The 24478-nt window shown below is 42.0% G+C and overlaps 1 protein-coding gene across 14 annotated transcripts in view; it reads right to left on the bottom strand.

Moving 5' to 3' along the window:
• The window catches only part of KIF21A (kinesin family member 21A), a 150471-nt gene that overhangs the window by 86473 nt on the left and 39520 nt on the right, over window positions 1-24478 (bottom strand). For all 14 annotated transcript variants that reach the window (XM_075927460.2, XM_075927474.2, XM_075927496.2 and 11 more), the window contains exons 2-7: window positions 23168-23390; window positions 20050-20232; window positions 10815-10964; window positions 10416-10550; window positions 2798-2965; window positions 767-882 (exon numbers count right to left, since the gene is read on the bottom strand). In XM_075927460.2, coding sequence (XP_075783575.1) covers window positions 767-882; window positions 2798-2965; window positions 10416-10550; window positions 10815-10964; window positions 20050-20232; window positions 23168-23390 — 975 coding nt within the window. The remainder of the gene's footprint in view (window positions 1-766; window positions 883-2797; window positions 2966-10415; window positions 10551-10814; window positions 10965-20049; window positions 20233-23167; window positions 23391-24478) is intronic.

Here is a 24478-nt window from a genome sequence, read left to right as displayed (position 1 = left end):
ATGATTAAATCCCACAGAGTGGGTTTTTTCAGTAAAACACTGCTGGGATTGTTACAATTATATATATACACCATAATTATATTCACAATGAAGAACTCATCTTCTTTCTGACACTAAGTATACTGTAACACATCAAAGGCTGGTCAGAAAATCCCATGTAAAATAAGCCATGTAAAAAACTCTGCTTCAAGCAGAAAGTGACTACAAGTTTCAACCACATTCTAATTAATAAGACTGTGATGCAGAGATGAAATTACAACTTTTTAATTACATGGTTTAAAAAGGATTCTCTTCCTAAGTGGCAACCAAGATTTCAAACAATTTAGCCATAAGCAAAGTATAACCATAATGTGACTGAAAGGACCAATGACAACAAACATAATTTTCCTCCCGTGTTACTAATATCACCTTGGATTTTTCGAAATTAAATTAATCTTCTGTGGCTTTCAATGTTTATACCGTTAGTACTATTTTTTTTTATTTCACTCCTAAGAAAAATAGTGGTCATTTTCACTTTTGTTCATACTATATTTATCATACACCAACACAATACAAAAAGCATTTTTATTTCCAAAAGGGGAAAAGAAAGTTTTCATTTAAATTATGTATTTCTAGTCATCTTGAGCTGTGTAATAATATACATAACATCCAAAACATTTTAGGTCTCAGTTATAATAAATTGATAACATTCTTTAAATTATGCAGTCATCATATCTGGTTCATTGTGATGAACAGCAAATTAGCATATAACAGCAAATTTTCATACCTGTTTCCTCCCAGAGAGTCTTGAAGTAGTCTTGTGAGTTTTGAATCCCTGTATGGTACATGAGTTGCCTTCTTACTTTTATCTCCCAGGGCACTTATTACATTCCCAAGTGCCAGCTAAAAAGATGACAAGTTTTAGAAGTCTGTTATCAAATTTTACAAAACCTTATTTAAAAAAACGTTGCTACTGACTCAGCTACAGTAATTTTTCATGCAATTTAGTATACTTACATGCTGGCAATGATAAATGATTGTTGCAATCTGCTGATTTTAGGAACAAGCAGGTTACATGGCAAGCATATTAAACCCAAAATGGGGATCACATTTTGTTTTGTAACAGTCATTTAATTTGTTAATGGCTAAACTTATAAGTTATTTCTCATAGAAAGTATCTTCCTTATTACATTTTACTAAGTTTTATATTAAAAGAAAAAAAACAAATATCTTGCATCAGTATTATCCTGACACAAACATAAGGACTGAATACCTCTGTAAATATGAAAGAAGGAATACACTAAACTTTTTTGATTTATTTGGGTACTGGTATAGAATCCTTTAGTTGTGATTTTTCCATTACCATACATGCTATATTATTATAGCAAATTTACTGTATGACCGGGCAAAGACTTATGTGCACATGCAATCCGACTTTCTTCAAAGGGATTATTTTTGTGTAAACATTTGCACTAAAGGAAAACAACATACTACTTTCTTTGAGGTCTTTGCATCTATGTAATGTCAGTTATATTTTTTCTTTTAAATACATAGCACTCGGTGGCACTCTATGCAACTAATTCCCAATATATGCTCGTAAAATGTCTTAACTGAACCAATGATTATGAAATTTCACATTCATTGCTATTTTCAGTAGTGTTCTCTTATGCTTGAATTTGTTTTAGTCATTTGCTATCTATGAATAACAACAAAATACTATATAATAATTCAGCAAATTAAAATGTTTTTCTTTGAAGTAATTTTTCTACGTGCACTTGTGGTGACTTTATAAAAGTAGCACCTTATCACTCAGATTCTATGCAGGTAATATATGTGTTACTAAATAAAGTGCGTAAAACTAAAAACCTCCCGCTAGCTCTGCAGTCAGTACAACTGTGGGAAACAGCTGAACAGTTTTCTGCCTAATACAATGTTAATAGAGCTGATAACTAAGGTCTGGCTGCAGAACCTTTATCACTGGTGATACATGAGTCAGAAAGAAGGAGACAGGTTATGTTCTGATGACAGGCTAAGTGTGCAGTCTTGCTGTTAGAAAGGCAAGTTTTCACCAAATTTTCAACACATTTGGTATCCTCTCCTGTAAAGAAAATTGCACATGCCCTGTATCAACAAAGAGCCCTAATAAACCAGTTAAACCAGCAAGACTCCACAGTGAGTTTTAGAGGCTTGACAAGGAATCACTTATAAGTCTGTCAATTTCCACCATTAGTCTGGTTCTTTCACGCAGCAAAGGGAAGAATTTTCTTTTAATATTAAAATTTAGTTGCTAAATCAATGAAATAGTCAAGGGGACTCAGGAGTAGATATAGGACCAGAAACTACTTTAAATTTTTTGTTTTAAATTTAAAAAAAAATTTTCAAATTGATTGTGTCCTTTTATAGAAATCATAACATCACTATAAGCTTAGCGATCTACTAGATATTTTTAATATTTAAAAATTTTATTACAGCCAACTCATTTTATTTATAGCTTTTGTTTTGCTGCAAGTACTATATTACCACCACTAAAATCAGTAGACAGTACACTTTATCTCAAAATAAGTTCTGCAGAGCCTGAGTTACTTTTAGAGAGAATTACTGATGCCACAGTTTTCCAATTACAATTTAGTGAAACCAAGGATTTGTTAACGAGTATAGGAACCAAGTGATAATGCCTATAAATCATCATTTCTTAGCTCTCATACTGAAATCCTTAATTGTGTCACTACACATATCCATTTCAGAGATTACTCATTGAAAGAGAATGAAAAACAAGGAAAGAGGTTTACAGACTAATAAAATAAGTTCTTAATCTTACTAGTCCACAGTTGATAGAAATGCCTTCTTTTGCTCTCTCTCCAGTAGCTCCTGTACGCTTTAATCTTTCAGATCCTGCCAGATCAACAAAATGGAATTTGGCACTAAGAGTTTCAAACTCTTGCACCTGAGAAGATTCAGAAATTATCTTGTTATCTGTCACAGTGTCCTGCAACAAAGGAGAATTCATAAATTTTTGTGTAACAAGTAAAAAATTAACATACTTTACTGTATATGAACAAGGTCCCTATAGCAATTATTTGACAAGGGACAGTGCTCTCCCCATCTATTTCCTCCTTAATTTAGTACACTAATGTCTTTTTAACAAAATAATTCCTTCCAAATCCTCCCCAAGTTTTAGCTACACACATGAACATGTTTCATAAAAAGCCAACTTGAGACAAGTATCAGCTAGGGATGTTAGATAGCGTGTAACTGAATAGTCGTGTAACTGCACAAATTATTATCAATTACAGAGGCAACAGCAAGAACTATCAACAGAGGGTATCCAATGTGGTAGTGTTTATGCCTGGGTAGGAATGAGGCTGAGAGCTTGACATTGAGGCTGAGAGCATGACATTGTTTCAGATACACCAATTCCACATCCGAATAGCCTTGGTGCACAGTGAACGGAACCGAGCCTCACCCTGTCAGTTTATATAAAACATGGTAGTCATGTCGTTATTCAGAATGCGGACCGTGCAGTCGCAGATACTCAGCACAAACTGAATGCATGAGTTCTGCACCGCCCCAAGTTCTAACAAGTTGATATGGAGTCTGCACTCCTGCAGGGACCACCTGCCCAGAGGAAGGTGGTGTCAGAAGTGGGCACCCCATCCCAAAAGGGAGGCATCAGTTGTAATCTGGGCAAAAGGTTGCCTTTGATTAAAGGAGACCCCAGTGAGGTTACTGGGAATCATCCACCAGTGGAGAGAAGCAAGGATGTTGGGTGGGGGAGGGGGGGAAACTAGCCTGTATACATAATTTTTGGCGAGGATGTAGACCATAGATAGCCAGTGTTAGAGACAACGGAAGTGCAGGCAATTCTGCTGGACCACGTACGTGGCTTGCACCATGTGCCCCATAAGCTGCAGACAGGTGAGCCCTGTTATGGTAGGACTTATCAACACTATGATGATAAGGGCCTGTATGGCCTGAAAACATTGATGTGGTAAGCAGGCCCAAGCTGCTAGCAAATCCAGCAAATGTTTATTGGATAGTTGAGTCAACTAGTCACTTCCCCCCACTTGCTGCCTCTATCAGAAAGAGGCAGCGGGGGAGGGAGAGAGACGAAGGCGTTCATCAAAGCGGCAGCACCACGGAGAGCCTGAGGCCAGACCCTGGGCTTCACGCAGTGTTGCCACTTTGAACACCGCATGAAGCCTGACACCAGACTCCCTGGGGCCTTCCAAAGTGGCAGCGCCGCATGGAGCCCAGTTAGTGGGGGAGTCCCCAGCTGACCTCGTTCTCCACATGGCACTGTCACTTTGAAACGCTGTGGGGACTGCCCCGCTGGCCCCGTGCTCCCTGCAGCACTTTCGCCTTTGAAGTGTAGGGACAGCCTTATGGCTGTCGCTATACTTCAAAGGCGGATGCGCCCTACTGACTAATCAAATAGTCAATGCAAATTGCATCGAGCATTCGATTAGTCAGTTACTCTAAATTTAGCAACCCTATTAAGAGTCCTAATGTCTTGAAAAGTTGTTTGGCGACGCACACCATGTTAACTGTCTCTGGGCGTGATGGACCCTTTATCAGACAGTCATCCAAAAATGGGAAAATAATAACTCCCTTATTTGCGGAGATAGGCTGTCACCACCATGAGGGTCTTAGAGAAAACCCTGGGGGCAGAGGATAGACCAAATGTCAGGACCTGTATTGGACATGGTCTAAACATATTGTAAATTGGAGAAATAGTCTATGAGAGGAATGAATGACGACATGAAAGTATGAGTCTTGAAGGCTGAGAGTTGTGAACCAGTCTTCTTCATCCAGTGCCGGGATAATCGAGGCAAGAGTGATCACTTTGAAATGTTGTTTGTGCAGGAATCTGTTTAACCTGTGGAGATCAAGGATAGGTCTCCAACCCCCTGTGGAGCTAAGAAAGTAGCTGGAAAGAATCCCCTGTCCCTGTATAGGTTGGAAACCCTCTCAACGACGCCTATATGTAGCAGGCAGATCAACCTCTTATCATAGGAGTTGCTCATGAAAGGGGTCCCTGAAAAGGGAAGGGGTAAATGGGAAGTAAGGGGAATAACATATCTCGATCAGATAATCTCCAGAACCCACTGATCTGTTGTAATGGAAGCCCAATGATGGTAAAACAGGAATAAATGGTGGGAGAAAAGGTTCATATTCTGTTGAGGCACTGGTACCAAGAAGAGGTCAGGCAGAGCCTCAACAAATCCTCAAAACTGCTGTTTAGAAGAATGTGGAGCTGATGAGCAGCTCTAGGGAGTGCGCTTTTTCTGCACTCTTGACCCAGAGCGACATGTTCAGATACCATATGCCGTGGTCAAGTGTAGGCGAGGTCTCTTTGCCAGTGGTATGGAGTATATCACCTACGGCGGTAAGGTGGAGTGTACATGCCAAGTTTGCATAGGACTGTGCAAGAATCTTTGCTAGTATGCACCATCTTGTCCATTTTAGCAGCAAAAAACTAGTTCTTATTGAAGGGTGGGTTTTCAACCTTGCCCTGAAGCTATCTTGGGAACCCAGAAGCTTAGAGCCAAAAAGCCCCACGCATTACTATGGAAGTTGTGGTAGCATGAACAGCGGTGTCAGTGGTACGGAAAGTGCTCCATTAATTCCACAAGCTTTGAGTACTTATCTAAGTTATGATTAGCCAACAAAGAGGAATAGTTGGCAATGCAGAGTTGAAGCATGGCTGAGGAGTATATCTTTCGGCCAAATAAATCCAGTTGTCTGTGGTGCTTTTCGTGGGTTGTGGCTTCCACCACAAAGGAGTTCGGCTGAGGATGAGAGAACTGAAAGTCCATACCCTTGGCTGGAAAGTACTTTCTGTCAGTCCTCTTGTTAGTGGAAGATGGGGGTGGAATCCAGTGTCTGCCAGATCTTATCAGAGGTCTCCATTATGGCCTCGTCGATGGGAAGCACAATTTTGGTATGCAGCATTGGCTGAAGTATCTTTAGGAAACAGTGTTCTTTCTCCTGCACTTCCTGAAGAGGTACCTTCTGGCTAGTAGCCACACACTCGAATAGCTCCTGGAACTGATTTAATTGTCAGCCAGAGATGGATCTGAGGAAATGACTGCCTCATCCGGCAAGGAGGAAGATTGATCCACTGGTGATGTGTCCAGACAATGAGGATCATCATCATCGATAATCTGACCCTCCTCTTCTTCTAGGTCCTCAGTAGCAGAAGGATTAGTCCTCATTAGCAGAAGGACAAGGAGCTCATGAGAATGGAGGAAGAGGTCTTTTCACTGGAGTGGAAGAGGCAATAGAATGGTGCAAGACGACATCTAGGGGTCCCATGGTGACAATTGCATAGGGTACTGTGGTGAAGGGTATGGCCAGTGTGCAAACTACAAAGGCTGTTGTGAATAACATGGTCTGTTTCTGTATGGAGCAGAATGAGAGTGAGTAGGAGAGGAGTATTGTGAGGAACATACACTCCTACAATCATCCTCAAATTCGCTGTGCACTGAGAACTCCAGGGATCTTGGTGAGCCAGGGGAAGCCCTTAAAGAAGGAGCTGATGGTGATGGTTCTCTAGACACAGTGCCACACGGATGAGGCAGCTCCACAGCAGCCAGCACCAAAGTGCCATGATTTGGCTCTCTCAGTGTGCAGCAGCTCCATGTTGCTGCTCAGTCAGTACCACTTAGTGTGGTGCTGGTGGAGGTCGCATGGGTGCCACAGGCAAAGAAGGCAGTTCTGGGCTTGGTGCCTTCTATACATCTTGGTTGGTGCAGAAGATTTTAATTGCACATAGGCCGGTGCTGAAGATTTGGCAGATTCTTGTGACGTGGTCAGTGCCGGCGCATTGTCCAGTTCCCTAGCAGATGTAGTGGCTGGAAGGGACTGAGCTAGAGAAACCTTCCATTTGGCCGCTGCCTTTGCCAGTGGGGAACCAGCTCACCTTTTCTGGGTCTTAGAGGACTCAGATTGGGCTGGGGAGTTGCAAGGCTCTGAAGGTTGGAACGCCTTATCGAAAAGCAGCATGCGAAGGCATAGCTCCCTGTCTCAATGCACTCTTCCAGTGAGGCTGCAGCAATGAGTGCACTTCTGAGGGATGTGCGAGTCCACCAGGCATCAAATGCATGATGAATGGCTGTCAGAGATATATGAATATTTTTTCTTGAGTTGCATTTCTTGAAACTGGGGGAGCCCAGCATGGCACCTCCACAGTCTTCTTATATTTTGTTTTCTTTTTTCTATTCCATCTTCTCTTTTTTTTTTTTAGGAGAAGTAACCGAGGAAGGGGAAAAAAAAGGGGAAAGCAGCCCAAAAGAAGGGGTTGTGGTCCCAACCCTGTCAATGATATTTCTCGCTCTCTCTCTCTCTTTTTTTTTTTTTTGGTTGAGAAGGAGAAACAAGAACTAGTAATGAGAACAAGAAAAAACTAGAAAGTAGCTGTAACGATTTTTTTCTCATCTGACTAGATATGCTGAGGACAGAAGCTGAGCTCTGTCTGCGAGGGCAGTAGTAGCAAAGGAATTGAGAGTTGGGCCACGCGTATGAGGTACCTACTGTACATGCATGGCCCAACCAGATACAGCTATAAAAACTCCAATCAACAACCCGACAGCAAAAGCGGAGCACCCACGTGGACATCAGTCGAAGGACAACCTACTTGTTAATGCATTTTGTATCACCTTTCAAAGTAACACTCATTTGTTTAGTTCATCAGCACAGTGAATGTAAGCTAAAGATACACTGATTTAATACACAAAATTTCTAATCCTGATCCACAGCTATCATTAGGGCATCATCCCAGACTATCTTTGTATTTTCTTCTGAGCCTCTTCTCAGCTGCCACTATTATACCAGCACCAACATTTTAGACTGGGGATAAAGTAAGGGCCGGAGAATGGAGAAACAGGAAAAGATGAAGACCATTTCATTTCACAGAGGTGTATTTTGGAAAATGGTTAAAATATTACAAAATTGTTAGTCACCTCCAATATGGGCTGGTTTTAAAATTAGTCACATGATAGGTTTTGCATCCAATTAACTAATCCCCTCAGCTGTTATTGGTCTCTGGCTGCAATGGTTTATGTTTTAAACTTACTAAAAATTAAGTGTTTCATTTCTTTCAGGTTTTTTTGTAGGTTTCAAAATAGAATATTATTATGTATATTTTTTCTTAAGAGTTGCAGTACCTTACTTCTGAGTCTGTAAGTTATAAAGCTAATATATACCCCCCCCCACACACACACACCCCTCTCAAATATTAACTTAGAAAATCAGCTAAGAAGTCTACCAACTTTTCTAAAGTGCAAAAGGCATAACTATAGAAGGTATAAAACCCTTTCAATCCATGGTAGGCTCCAGCGGTCTACTCTCTGTGGGCAGCAGGGGCTACTGCTGTATGCTCCTCATTTCATGAAGAAGAAAAGAGTGGCAGCATTGGCTGTGCTGTCTGCCAAAGGAGTTAATCGGTTACCCTAGAAACAGATGCATCTAGAAGCTGTAGTCCAGGGGAAAAACACAAAATCTGAAACATGAGCTGCAGCTTTCCCCTGCCACTGTCTGATTATTTATTTTTACTTCTGTTGTGTCCAGGGGCCCCAATTAGGATCAGGAACCCATTATGCTAGACACTGTAAAAACACAAGAAAGACTTTCAATCAACTGTAATTTGGGCTTCGGAATCCAGTAATCTCATATACCAAATTCTTAAAAGATCTTACTAAAGTTCCCCAGAAAAGAAGACGTGTAAATAGTATTGTCAATCTCGAGATAAAAAATCATGAGCCAACCTCAACAAAAAATTGTGAGAATTTTTTTTTAAAAAGACTAGTGGGGAGGCGATTGTCTTTTGATATTTGAACTCCTTCCACACAGCTCCTATGTGTGGTAGTTAGAGTTGTTCACCATTCCAAATTCATTAAGATGACTGTAGACCTTGTAAGTAATCTCTCCCACATCTTCCTGGCCACCTTCCTGCCTCCTAATACACTTTAAATGCAGAGCTGCAGTGAGGCAAGGTCCTGGTCCCAGCACAAGCAAGGAATGAGCCAGGTTGCTGGCCAGCTTGCTAAAAAATGTACTGGTAAGGGGAGAGGGAGAATGTGTGTAGTCTATAGCATTAACCTATAAGCTTTGGCTTATCAGTTAATTGGTTAATCAACTACACTATTACATCCCTAGTTCAGCTGCCCCAGCTTTATGTCTGCTCTTTCTAGGGTTTTTACTTTCTTCTCCCAGCCTGGGGGACTGTACTGGAGTCCCCTTCTCCATCTTCCAGGAGCAGGGAAGCAATGCCAGGTGGTGGAACTTCAATCCCCTCTGCCCATTCCCACATCAGGTGGTGCAGGAAGGGAGAAAAGAGAGGCAAGAAGCCGAGGAACCATCCTTCCCTGCTGCTTACAGAAGGAGAGCTGAGATGCTCTGAGCTGCCCAGCTCCTTAGCTCCCTCCCATCCCCCTGTGAAAATGGATTCAGGTTGCCTTGGGGCGGGAAGGTTCACCTTGTCTAGGACTTTATGAATAACCAAGTCCCAACCCCTTCTTAAAGGGGCTCCACCTAAGACAGGGTTTGTGGGATCCAAGTCCCCAGGCCCTCTGTTACAAAGTACTACCAACTCTTGCTATTTTTTCCACAATGACACAATTCTGGCTGAGGCTGGAGACCATACTTGCAGTGCAGTAAGGTCCAGCTACCCACTAAATTTGAGCCCTATGACAGGTTGCCTGTCTGCTTCCCTGGGCAGAATAACTAATAAAGAGGGGCCATAGACAGAACTTGCTCTCTCTCTCCCACTTAGGGTGACCTAAGGAAGAAAGTGTGAAACAATCAGGAGGGGATAGGCAATAAGTGACTCTCCAGCCAAATGCGTTTCACCGGGGTTAGCCCTGATTGGCGCTGGTGCTTTATTTATTTGTGTGTCTGCAGGAACAGCCGCTCACAGCTACTGTTGGCCGTGGATCATCAAACCTGAACAATGGAAGCTGTGGGAACTGTTGTCCCGCTCTGTGCCACTTCCCACGGGTCCCATTGGCTGGGAACAGCGATCTGTGGCCAACAGGAGTTGCAAGCAGCCATACCTGCAGATGCGCAGGTAAATTAAACATCAGCAGCCCACCAGGGGCTAACCCTGGTGAACCGCTTCTGGCTTATCGCCCATCCTTACCCTACTCCCACTCACAATAGGAATTCAAAGGAATTCACAGGAAAGGAAGAAGGAGATAAACAGCCTAACAGTGGGTTATTTACATGTGAAATTAGAAGTCTACGATTGCTTCCAGCTATGGGGATGGATACATGTGCACAGATTAGATCAAATCATTCATAGTGCATCGACAATGGCATGGTGATTACAGTGTTATTTTTACTAATGTATTTCAAACATAGAACACTTGTTTGGAATCAATATTCATATTTGGAAAAGCTGTCACTAAAGCAAATTACTGTAAATCAGCAATACATACAGTGTCAATTGCAGAACAAACTCTGGTTTGACACAAGTGTATAGTGAAGATGGCATGTGAACGTGAGCTTTGAACATTCATCTGAGTACTGGCTGTGGTTCGAGATAATGCACCCAACTTCAAACACTGCATCATCTGTAAGACAAAACATCATATATTCCATTTTATATTTTTTAAAAGACCAAGTGCTTTAGTATTTTCTACCCACCTCCAGCACCTGCCTGCATCTATAGTCTGAAAATGGTTAAATGTGGACAACAATAAGAATTGGGAAGAAAAAAAGAGGGAGGATTGATAAATGAATCCAGGTTTAACAAGTTTGTCCCTCAAGTTGGAGATAAATCCAGGTTTTTATACTGGGGATACATGTGTTACATAAAACTTATTTTCAGTTATCACCTCAGCTTCTCCATTCACAGTACGTGTTGTAACTCCTACTGTATAAATTCCTCCAGTTGAATCTTCGTGTATTTTGATATTTGATTTTTTATTCTTTGCATCGATATCACGTGTTGTATCAAATAGATCAAGAACTTCTTCATTATAAAGCTATAAAAGAAAAAGGAATAAAATGTTACTTTTAACAATACATTCTTAAAAAAAAATCTACATATTACTTTCACACACAGTTGTAAAATCTACTTATCACAGAAGGTTCATCGATAATTACCATAAGGGCCACAGTATAAAATCCAGCATTAGGAGAAAATAAGTGAACACAAAAAATAATTAGAGGATAATTATCTGTGCACTTTTACTATCTAATTTAAGAAATATATATAATGTCAACGGAAGCCAGGTGACCTGTGAGGGAAAGAGCCAACCGTTAAGAGACACTAAAATCCAGGAGAGCAACTGCAGAAGCAGTCTCAGTGCCAGGCACCAATGACGTCAGACTTCTTTCCATAGTTTAACTTTGGACTTCTTTTCCCTTGCCTGGCTGTTTGTTTCAAAACCTCTTTTAGTCAGTCTTTCACCCCACTTGTCTGACATTCTTCTCTATCATTCCCTCCACCATCTAGCTCCCTCCCTCATGCTATTATGCAAGTTGAAATAGAGAAACTACAACTCTCAGAATAGAAAGCAAAGTCCAAATCAAGGATAAGGGGAAACAGTTATATCATTTGCACTACCCATTTTGCATTATTTTTCTAGCCAAACATTATCCAAAGAGTTTACAATTTGTGATTAAAATAAACAGAGGCAAAAGCAAGCAAATTCAACAACAAAGAAGGTTTGTTAAACTTCAGTCACGTGTTTTAAAGCTACTTAGGACATCTTAGGCAAACAAGCAGCTTTTATTAAGAAGCCATCATGATGAGTGTAGCTTAAAAGACTGTTCGATTCCAGCAACAAAATACTGAATTAAACAATATACAGATGCCTACAATTTACAAAAGACCCTTCTCAGCATGAACTACTGACAGAAAGAACTACTATGCACTACCAGGGAAGAAAAACATGAATATACCATAGAAAATATTTAAAACTATATTAACTGCAGAGCCACTGAAGACTCACAAGATTTGCAGACTAGTGAGTGTTGGGAGTGTAGCAATGGGAGAAGGAGCACAAATTACATTGGTCTGAAGTGCTCTAGCCCAGTGTTACTGAGCGAGAGAGGGGACAAGTGGCATTGCCCCATGTTGTAACCATATTAGACTCCCTCCCTCTTACACAGGAGTCTTAGAGTAGACCCCAGACAAACTAATACTAATGAAATTCAACTGGGGGAAAACTTTTCTGGGGGAAAAGTTGCTTAAACATATTTTCTTTCATAATTTAAATGAGCTAAAACTGAAAGTGTTGTTTAGCAAGCTGAGTTTTGAACTTTAAGCTAAGTAAAAACAAAAAAGAAAATGGCTATCATTTGTAACTTTAAAAATAGAAGTATAGGAGAGGTACTCCATATGGGATATGCTAGGGATGTTAAATATCAGTTAACTGAATTGTCAAGTAATCTCATGAATTTTTAGTGGTTGGTCAACCATCGCCGGGGGCAGGGCTGGCAGCCAGAGCTCTCCAGCCTCACTCCTGAGGACCTCCCTGCCACTCCACGCTGTTGCCTCTCTATCGGCTCAGCTCTCCCTAGACAGGGGCTGCTACTGCCACCTCACACTGCTGCCTGTGTGTCAAAAATATATCTATGTTTTTGAAAATTTTCTTAAGCCGAGGACGTAAGGCGGGGGTTTTCGGCCCCTTCTGCACTTACAAAAATGGTTGTAAGTGGGGGATGGGGGGGTCACAACTCGGGCAGTCGCATCTCAGGGGTTTCCTGTAACATTGATACAAAAGACTACACACTTGAGGAGCAAAACATATTTCAAGCCACAAAGTATGCAGCCTGGCAGAGTACCCCCTCTGATCTGATTCTACTGAACTTAGAGCCAACTAATCTACTAATATTCCAGATGCAATGTGAATACCATCTTTCCTGCTAATAACACAAGGCACAGCAGAACTAAAATTCAATAAAGATGTCATAGCAAAATGGTTTAACAGACACATAAACAATTGTCAGTGACCTTTGAAAACATAAGCAGCAGATAAGCTATTTTCCTCAAACATCAACTTGAAAATCCAAAATCTGTCTGGACAAGCTTTAATGAAAATCACAGAAACAATAACTCTATTCACTACATATAGCTACATGCCTATAGTCAGCCTCCAGCTCATGAAGTTTATACACTGAATTCTGTTGTGAAAAGACTTGCATAAGTCACATCTATCTTCAACAGAAATATGTAGTCTTGACTGTTCATCCATCACTCTTGCCTGCTCTGATGAAGCTAAGATGACTGTACCAGAATGTAAAGATAGCCTGATTACACACATACAAGGCCTACACATATGAATGAGCTTCCTAATAGTGCTGAGGTAGTATACAAAGGATTCTGAATGGTCAAGTGGGTAGACTGCAAATAGAATGTTATGTAGACAAACAATTAGACATGGCCAGTAAAATATACCATTTTACAGGTAATGTGGCATCTGATATTACCACAACTTCTGAGCACTCCATAAGAACATGACAAGAAAGTCAAAGAAAAGCTCCTGGACTTTTCAAAATCTGATGCTACAGAAGATTACTAAAATCTAGTGTCTATTCCAGGGATGGCCAACCTGTGGCTCCAGAGCCACATGCGGCTCTTCATAGGTACCAAATCCAGGGCTGGAGCTACAGATGCCATCTTTCCACTGGGCCAGAGGGTGCTCACTGTTCAACCCCCAGCTCTGATCTAGGCCCTTTCCCCCTAGGATCCTGCCACTTTCTACTCTCTCCACTGAGTCTGTCACACCCATGCTTCTTCCCCTCTCCAGTGTGTCCCACTGAGAAAGAGCTGATCCCAGTGGGCAGGAGGAAAAGGAGAAGGAGGCACACACCAGTGGGGCTGCCAGTGGGCAAGATGTGCTAAGAGTGGTGGTGGGGAGATGATCAGGCCTGGTGACACAGAACTATTGCTCTTTGGCAATGTGCATTGGTAAACTCTGGGGCTGTGTCTAGACTGGCAAGTTTTTCCACAAAAGTACCTGCTTTTGTGGAAAAACTTGCCAACTGTTCACACTGGCCACTTGAATTTCCGCAAGAACACTGACTTCCTACTGTCTGAAATCAGTGCTTCTTGCGGAAATACTATGCTGCTCCTATTCGGGTAAAAGTCCTTTTGCACAAAGCTTTTGCGCAAAAGGGCCAGTGTAGACAGCTCAGATTTGTTTTGCGCAAAAAAGCCCTGATCACGAAAATGGCGATCGGGGCTTTTTTGCGGAAAAGCATCCGTGCCAATCTAGATGCTCTTTTCCGCAAATACTTTTAACGGAAAACTATTCCGTTAAAAACATTTGTGGAAAATCATGCCAGTCTAGACATAGTTTGGCTCCTTCTCAGATTTAGGTTGGCCACCCGGTCTATTCTGTCAAAAGCAAGTTTATGTGACCAGCTAGCATCATTTGTGCAGACACACACAGACATCCACCAATAACAACTGTTAATACTTCTGGCAATACATGTATACGGTGGATATCCTCTGACTCCTCATCTGATCTCAGTGGAACAGAATTTAGAAGTTTCATCTGTATGCTTTCAAAACAATGCTTACATTCTTTCACGATATAACTACCCAAATTATGCTTGATGAGCATCTGTGTAGTAAGCAGAACTGAACCATCTCCCTCCGGAGGTACTTGAAGAGTTCCACTGAGGCAACTGGGTTGTGAAACTTTCAAATTACCGATTCAATCAGGTAGATCAGGACCACTACCAAGAAAGGCTCAATGCCACTAGTAAAAGAGGAGGGTGGATTATAGGTAGCACAAGAAGAGATTTAGCACTCAACAATGGGCTCTCTCTAATATGGTACATGACCAAATTTCAGCCCAAACCAGAAAATTGTGCTGTCTTAGACATGATACCAAATGGCTTGCAATTAATCCACAAGAGCAAAAAAACTGCATTATCATGTTGAAGAGAATAAAGTGTTAAAAACATTTCAAATATTCAAATTATTCACTATAGGTTGGACCACAGTGGTCCAGCACACTCAAGACCGGAGCGGTCCCAGATGAGGGAATTTGTCAGATCAGGGAAGCTCCCCTGCCTCTGGCCCTCTCAGTCTGCCTCCCCTCTCCACCATCAGCTCCTTTGGCCCTGCTGCTGGTCGGATGACATGACTGCCTCAGCCCTGCTGCCATAGCTGATGCTCCAGCCCCGCTGCCGGCCAGCATGTGGCCCCAATCAGGTTGCCGACATGCCATGGCCCCAGACGGGCTTCCACTGCCGGGCTGCCGCGGCCCAGTCTTATTGTCAGCCAGGCTGACACTACCCTGTCCCTACTGCCAGACCAGCATGCAGCTCCACTTGTGCTGCCGCAGCACAACCCTACTGTCAGGCCGGCACACACAGGCTGCCCCTGCCCTGCTACCACGGCACCGCTCCCACCGCCAGTCTGCTAAGTGCCTGGCTCTGTTACCACCAACCTTGCCTTTCACAGGGCTCTCAGATGCTGGCCATTCTGCCCTGGAGCTCTCTTGTTCAGTAGCATTCGCAATCCTGCCGGACCACAGATGCTGCCGGATGAGAGAGTCCCAGTTTATGGAGTGCAACCTGTAGTTAACTAGCCTCCAACACACTGTAAGACACTGTGAAAACCTGCTGAGTGCTGAAATATTTGGCCAGGAGCAACTGAATACTTTCATTGAGGAATGGCCATGTGAAAGTCATGTCATTTGTGAAAGAACAGGTAAGGAAAACACTTAGTTTATTTTATAAACTAAACTTTAATAATTTATACATTTTAATTTAAAAAGAAACATCCACCATAAAATAAAATTGAAAAATGATTTAACATCTAATTAGCATATATAAGGGTTTTTTCATTAGCAAATGTGAGGCTATGTCTACACTTGAACCCTAGTTTGAACTAGGGATGCAAATGCAGGCATTCGAAATAGTCAATGAAGCGAGAATTTAAATATCCCGCACTTTATTAGCATGATCTCGCCGGCGCGTTACTCCAAATGCCAGCTGTTTTGAAAGTGAAATTGCACGCCGGGACACGTTAGTTTGAACCAAACCCCTTGATTCAAACTAACGTTACTCCTCATTGAAATTTGGTCATTTTTTGAGGAGTAACATTAGTTCGAACGAAGGGGTTTGGTTCGAACTAACATGTCCCAGCGCGCACTTTCACTTTCGGAACAGCTGGCATTCGGAGTAACGCGCCGGTGAGATCATGCTAATGAAGCGCAGGGATATTTAAATCCCCACTTCATTGACTATTTCGAATGCCTGCATTTTCATCCCTAGTTCAAACTTTCGAAATAGTCAATGAAGCGAGGATTCATTGCGTATCTTATTTCGATTTTAGGATGCTGTGTAGACGCACCGCATGAGAGAAATGCATGTAGATTAGATTGTTTCTCTAATGCTTTGCTCTTGCTGTTAAATAAACAATACTTTGGCTTTAAGAAAAGTGTTGTGTCACTGTACACTGCTGATCACAGACTCCTGAAGGGAAGAACCATGAGCGCTAGAAGTTATTTGGACCTCCATAAGAGAACATGTGATATACAGATTACTGTAGCCCAGGGCCCAGAGTAAGAGAAAAAATTGTCAAATTCATCTTCAACTAGGGAAAAGCACATAGCACATAGGGGAGGAAGGTGCACTCAGAAGGTACGGCTACACCAGTGTTTTCCAACCAGGGTTCCGCGGAACCCTGGGGTTCCGCAGACCATCGTCAGGGGTTCCGCGAGAAATCGTGGAATAAATAAATAAAAAATTTAAAATACCGCAAACAATTCCAAATATCCCTCGAAATATTGTGGGAATTTTTGTCCAGCAATTGGCAATACTGGAGTAATCTTCGTACGCTAACAACTGCCTCTTTGTTTTGTTTTAGTCAGTTCGTATCTAAGGTTAGATTTAGTTGTATTGTGCCTGCCCTTTTGCTTCCCAGAATTCTCCACGTTTCTAGTCTTGTCTAGTGCACATTACGGTCGTTCGCTATTTTGTAGATTTGTAGTCTTTGCGCAGTTTTGTAATTAACGTTTTTACCAAAACTGTAGTTGTTTTTGTGTATCTAAAAATCTCACCTGTGTAACAGTATTTTCATATGGCCATCAAAAATAAAAAAAATGTGGAAGTATATGAAAAGAAGGCATGTCAGTGAAGGAGAGGACAGTGAAAATGAATCAAAATTATCAGAGCTAAGTACGAGTGAAACAGGAAGAGAAGTGACTGATATTAAAAAAATTTGCCTTTACAATGACAGTTACTTGGCCATGGGTTTTAAACACTTAATCACGTTGAACACCACAATGCAGGACCCAAAAGAAAACATTCTAACTTCCACAGACAAACTTCTTGCATTCAAGAATAAACTCAAGGTTTGGAAAAGACATCTTCCAAGTGGAAATATTGAAATGTTTCCGCTCCTACTTCAGTTTCAGAGTGAGACAGATTATAAAGAAGTCATCCCATTAATTACCAGTCATTTGGAATCACTGACAGAAAAACTTGACCAATACTTTCCTTCTTTGACATCAGAAATGTATGACTGGGTTAGGAACCCTTTTGTTGAGTTCTCACAAAATTTACTCAGTCTTCAAGAAGAACAACAACTGACTGAACTACATTGTGATCAAACTTTGAAGATAAAATTAAATGAAGTGCTACTTGATGTGTTTCGGATTTCAATAAGAAGAGAGTATACTATGATCTCAGCAAAAGTAGTGAACATCTTACTCCAGTTTTCAACTTCTTACCTCTGTGAACAAGCTCTCATGTCTTACAAACATTAAAAACAAAGAAAGAAATCGTCTACTGTCTGTCGAGGAAGAACTGCAAGTGTGTTTGTCAAAAATTCGGCCAAGAATTCAACATTTGTACAAAAAGAAACAAGCCCAAGTGTCACATTGAAAGTAAACTTTATATTGACTTTGGATGTGAACTTTATTTTGATGTTTAAGTAAACTTTATTTTGATTTGATATTTTAATATTTAAATAAAAAGATTAGATAATACAAAAAAAGACAGGAATAATGCTCCAATTTTTTTTCTTACAATGTAAGCTGACACACACACACACACACACACACTTACTTTAAAACAGCTCTTTACAAATAAATTTCCTTAACAATAATTTAGCAATAACTGAATTGCGCTCCCCAAGCAAACGTTTTCATAGGTAGGGGTTCCTCGGGACATGAAAAATTATTTTAGGGGTTCCTCCATGGGAAAAAGGTTGGGAATCACTGAGCTACACTGTTTGGTGTTTTCAAAGAAGGTATGCAAATTGCACTCGCATTTGCATATCTTCTTCCATTTTTTTTTTTCCAGAAGAGGATTTTCCGATATTTGGCCCGTCTACACAGGGCCAAATGTCAGGAAAAAACCCTCTTTCGGAAGCGTAAAGCGAGGCGTACAGGGGGCTTCCAAAAGAGGATTTTCCTCCAATATTTGGCCCCGTGTAAACAGGCCAAATATTGGAAAATCCTCTTTCAGAAAGAAAAAAAAATGGAAGACAACATGCAAGTGAGCGCAACTGGCATACCTTCTTCAGGAAAAAAACAAACAAACAGCCGTACCCAGAGAGACAGCAGAGGGAACACTGGTCACTAAGATTCAGGGAATATCTTGAGGACGCAAACCTTGGTGGGTTAAAAAGTAAAGGAGCTGCCAGAGGACCTTAGAGTTGCAGTGGAAGAGCCTTCAAAATTCATTATTGCCTGGGACTAGGAAAAAAACATTTTCTGAAGTCAGTCAGTCAGCTTTTGAATGGTGGCTGTAACAAGTCTACTAATAGCACTGGAATTTTTGAGGTATTCATGGCAGTTAGATGAATGGGCAGAAGCACAAAGTAAACACAATTTATTCCACAGCTTGCAGTTTATCCCACAGCTTTAAAAAGAAAAAGAAAAAGAAAAAGAAAAAGAAAAAAGAAAAAATAAATTAGATGATTGTTCCCAAGATCACACATACAGTATAGAAAAAGATACCACTACTATAAATATGTATGTATAAACAAAATCTTTATTTCAAAATTCACTGTAAATGGACCTGCTAAACATTTACTGGAAATAATGGATTAGATTATAAAGTATCTTTTTATAAATTCAAGAACCAAAGCAAATGCTATATATTTCCTCATGAAATCCTAAAGGAAAACAACTGACTAATAAATATAAAGTTTCTTACAAGCAAGAGTGACAGTAACTGAACTTTCTTACAAGTACTGTTGTATTGCAACCTTGAAGCAGTGGGTTGGGGGGGTTGCAATATAACAGTACAGGAAACCCCCGCGTTACAATGGCCCGACTTGCGACCTCCCGCACTTATGACCATTGTTGTAAGTGCGGACGAGGCCGAAAACCCCCAACTTACATCCTCAGCCCATATTTATAATGGTGCCCGGCACCTATCGTCAATGAGGGTTTGAGTTATGACACCCCCGACTTGTGACGCTTCCCCAGGAACTGATCGCGTCGCAAGTTGGGGGCCTCCTGTACCTATAAGAAATTTAAGTGTGGGATGGAGTGCGGGGAGCTTAGGGCAAGGGATTGAGAAGGGCTCAGGATAGGGGGTGGGGAGTATGTGTGGCAGGGGTGCAGGAATCAGAGAAAGAGTTGGGATAATGGGGGAGGCCTCAGGACAGGGTGTTGGGATGGGGGAAGGCCATGTCTAGGGTTTGATTGCGTTTGAGGGGAGCTCAGGGCTCAGCATGCAGCCACCATGCTGCTCAGCTACCAGAACCCCCTGAGCTGATGCAGCCACTGGATCCCTGGGGCTGGCCAGGAGGATACAACAATGCTGCCCAGCCGCCAGATCCCTTGGGACTCACAGGGGTGGTGACAGAGGTCCAATAGGGTGGGGGTGATACGGCCTCCAATGGAGGAGGAGGAGGATAGAAAAGGAGGGAGTGGGACATAAGGAAAGAGGTGGAATTGAATATCCATGCCAGAACCAATATGGGAACCTTACCAGTGTATGGTGGCCGGAAGCATCCAGAGTCCTGCTCCTAGCCGGCCACTCTCTTTCGCCTTTGCTTATGAGAGAAGAACTAATGAATAAGTAGATATTGGGATACATAAATAAGTCACTGACTTTCAAAAGAGATGGTTTTATAAACAAAATTACCTCTAAGAATTGGGCATTCACTTTGAACTCTGGAGATGGAAGGTCTTGTTTAATAGCAGCTTGCTTTTTTTCTTCAATACATTTAAAAAGGTGTTTAACAGCACGAGATATAATGCCTTGTTCTTCTTCTGTTATGTTGACATCAAAGCCTGTTCCCATGGTGTATGTTTTGCCAGCCCCTGTCTAAATTTAAGAAGAAAAGAAATTACAAGTAACTTTAAAGCAGAGGTTCTTAAACTGTGGGTCAAGACCCAAAGTGGGTCACAAGTCAGTTTTAATTGGATCACCAGGGCTGGTGTTACACATGCTGGGATCCAGGGTCAAATCAAAGCCCAGGCCCCAGCCTCTGGGGGTCAAAGCTGAAGCTGAGGGTGTTACCTTTGGGCAGCAGGGGCTCAACTACAGTTTCCCCTTCTTGAGGATGAAACTTTTGGTCTTCGGCCCCAAATCTCACAAGGGTGCTAGGGCTTGAACTTTGCCGCCCCCTGCTTGCCCAGACTTGGGGTGTGTGTGTCAGGTTTCAATTCCCCTCCTGGGATATAATTTTTGTTGTCAGAAGGGGGTCACAGTGAATAAAGTTTCAGAACTACTGCATTAAAGGCACAAAATCACACACAATCTTGGATCATGGCAAGAGGCACAATAAATTTGCTTCTGAATACTATCATTCTATGATACGTAGGCATTTCTGTTAAGTCACAGCTCTTACTAATTGCTTTACAAAGTACCTCACACAGAGTAAGATAACAGAAGTGTTTTTAAAAATAGAGATAAACTAGATGCTTAATAAATAGTGACGGTACACTACTTTAATGTCTTTAAAAGTTTTTCTTATGAATGAATGAATGAATGAATGAATGAATGAATGAATGAATGAATGAATGAATGAATGCTTGTGAAAAGTGCTTGATTGACAATGTTGGAAATCAAAATCCTCTGCTTATCCATACAGTAGACACAGCACTGGCAGTGGAAGTTCAAACTTCTCCTATGCAAATAAAACACTTCAGCCCTCATCTCCAAGACAGAATAGATAGTACTCATTTGCATGTCTACACTCAGTCCTTTCAACTGAGAGTGCCAACTAATGTGTCATTCAAGCTAATTGTGCTAGCACTATTTTCAATTATCTATCTAAGTTTTTATATAGTTCTCATTGTGTTATTTCAGTCTCTCACATTCATTACTGTATTTATTATTTTAAGGTAGGAAATTATTTTTATCTCCATTTTGCTGAGGAATTGAAACAAAGTGGCACTCCCGTGCACTAGGGATGTAAGCGACTAGTCAACTACCCTATAAGCAAATGCTTATCAGGCAGTCAAGTAGGAACTCAACTAGTCACTTCCCCCTGCCCCTTGCTGCCTCTATCAGAGAGAGAAAGCAAGTGGGGGAGCACAGGCCAGTGCTGGAGTGTCATGACCATGAGAGATGGGCAGCAGCCTGAGGACTAAGGGGTTAACTGTACCTAGCCAGGTATCTGCTCAGCCAATAGAAATACAGCTAGGAATTTCAAACTGGGACAAAGTAATTTTTGGTTTTTCCCTCCTTTGTCCCTACAGCAGTTTCTCTCCAGATACTGAGGGAGGGAGACATGTCTCTTTCTTCAAGAAAAAACTCTTCACTATCTGTAAGTAGGGTAAAGTTTAGATAAATCCGTTAGGTTTTATTGTTTTATGGTTTGAGAATGGGAATCTGATGTCTGTGCATTTACAAATGGTTTTTTTTCTCTCCTTTGTAACTAAGCTTTTGGCCCATGGGGGTCCCCTGTGAGTATATGAATTAGTGACTTTTCCATCTAGTCATTATGCTTGTAACAGGAGTATTATGGTGATAATAAAATTTCGGGTTTTTTTCCTCGAGTGATCTCTTCCCTGGTTTTCTTACCATTACTTGGGTGATGGCAGTGGATTTTTATCCCCAAAATCTAGGTTTTTAAGTTTTTTGGGGGAAGCTTTATACCAAAGCCTGGAAGGATAAGGTTTTGGGGTACTTTTGCAGGCCCCCACTTCTGCATTCATCATGCCAGAGTGGGAATTTAGTCTTGACATGGAGGAAGCCGACTTAAAAGTCGGTTCCCCCTGCCAGCACCATCTCCAAGGGGGGCAGGAGGCAGCGGGGAAATGGTGTGAGTGGATATTGAAACAGTTCCACTCACACTGGTCCCACTGCTGCTCCTTTCCCTTTGGAACGTACAAGAGAGGCCTGCGGCTCTTGTACATTTCAAAGGAAGAGGCACAGAAGGAAACCCACGCCAGCAGGCACTGCTTAGCTCCCCACTAGCATGGGTCCCCGCTGTCTCTCTCCCTTTGAAATGTATAGGAGCTGCCACAGATCTTGTACATTTCAAAGGGAGAGGCACAGTCAGATAACATGCACCCCCCCCTTATCAACTAATTGACTAGTTAATGGAAATTTCATCGACTACTCGATTATCTAATTAATCGAAATTTAACACCCTTACCGTGCACCCCCTTTAATCAGTTAAGCATAATGTTAAACACTACATTTATCTGGTTAACCAATTTACCAGGATTTTACATCCCTATCTCTGACCAAGCTAACATGTTAAAAAAATAGCACAGACACAGAGGTGCAAGGAGCTAGCGGTTTGTCACAGAACATAGGTTGCAGAACAGAAAGGAAAGCTTGCAGTACAGCACAAGGAGGAAAAGGGAAAGGTACTGGTTTACCAGTGATGCATTATATTAAATCACTAATTTAATTTAACTATATTAAACTCCTGCATTCAGGATACATTTTTAAGTTATATTATGGGCACCTTAAGCCCTTTTAAGCATAAGAATGACCATACTGGTTCAGACTAAAGGTCCATCTAGCCCAGTATCCTGTCTGCCAACAGTGGCCAATGCCAGATGCCCAACAGGGAGTGAACACAAGCACTTCTATACATATAAATACATATATCATCTACACTGCATTTGAACTGGCATCATTAAGGCAAAATGATTTATATAAAACTATTTAGTATTCTTTACAAAATTATTTTTAAAACAAACAGGTTCACACATTTTATAACTTTATTAAAAGTTTAGTTATTGAAAATTCCTTGCATTAGGTCATAAACAAATATTTAAAATTAAATTGTAAGACTTACTTGGCCATAAGCAAAAACAGTTGCATTATATCCTTCAAAGCATCCTTCGATCAGTTTTTCTACGCAATGAACATAGATCTCCTCTTGCCGTGAGTCAATGTTGAACACATAATCAAAAGTGAAGGCCTTATCTTTGCCGAGGAACACCTGAGGTTCACCTGGTGTGACAGATGTGCAAATATGGCATCCTTCAATCTTCTCTTTGGCTAGCTGTGGTCTGATTCTATTAAAAAACACACACACAATATACATAAACCAAAGATTAGAACTCTCCTTTGTTAGAAACAGATCAAAGGAGCAATGCAAGTAAGAAATCATTAAGATTGTTTTTTCACATTTTTGAAAATTACCACATAAGGAGAATTCTCATTTTTCATCAATCTAAGAATACATCTACATTGCAGTAACTGAGATGATTACTGTTCAAGCCAACATACCCTTAATCTAGCTATCTTGGGTTCCTAGAGCAGTGAAGCCACAGCAGAAGTTTCAGCACCAACTGTACATGTCTGCCTGAAAACCTGGGCAGTTACTTGTGGGACTAGCCCACCCTGAAGCTCGCATTGTTACAGGCCCCAAACTAGCTATATTAAAGTTAACTCAAGTAGGTCAATTCCAGCTGAAATTACACCTAGAAATTAATAGATAGCAAGGTTAAAAGAAAAATCAACAAATGGAAGTACTTCTTCACACGATGCACAGTCAACCTATGGAACTCCTTGACAGAGGACGTTGTGGAAACCAAGACTACAGGCAGTCCCCGACTTACGCGGATCCGACTTATGTCGGATCCGCAGTTACGAACGGGGCTTTTCTCGCCCCGGAGGACACGGACTGCGGGACCTCGCGGTCCCGCCGCGCGTGTACTCCGGGGCGAGAAAAGCTGCTCCGCGTCTCCCTGGTCTGCAGACCAGGAAGACGCGGAGCAAAGCCGCGGAGCAAAGCCGCGGAGAGGCTCGGGCAGCGGGGCAGCCCAGGCGCACTTGGGCTGTCCCGCTGCCGGCTTCCCCCGAGGCTTTCCCCCGCAGCCCCAGTCCCTCCACGGCTTTGCAAAGCCTCGGGGGAAGCCGGCAGCAGGACAGCCCAGGCGCACCTGGGCTGCCTGGCTGCCCGAGCCCCTCTGCGGCTTTGCAAAGCATCAGCGGAAGCCGGCAGCGGGACAGCCCAGAAGCGCCTGGGCTGCCCCGCTGCCCGAGCCCCTCCGCGGCTTTGCTCCTCGTCTTCCTGGAGACCCCTCAGCAGACCGGGGAGACACGGAGCAAAGCTGGGGAGGATGCGGGCGGGACCGCGGCGCATCTCCGCGGTCCCGCC

This window comes from Pelodiscus sinensis, chromosome 1, assembly GCF_052426305.1.
Source record: "Pelodiscus sinensis isolate ZL-2025 chromosome 1, ASM5242630v1, whole genome shotgun sequence".
In the NCBI taxonomy this organism is placed as follows: Eukaryota; Metazoa; Chordata; order Testudines; family Trionychidae; genus Pelodiscus; species Pelodiscus sinensis.
The sequence above is the reverse complement of the archived record's forward strand: the minus strand, read 5'-3'. Positions and strand labels throughout refer to the sequence as shown.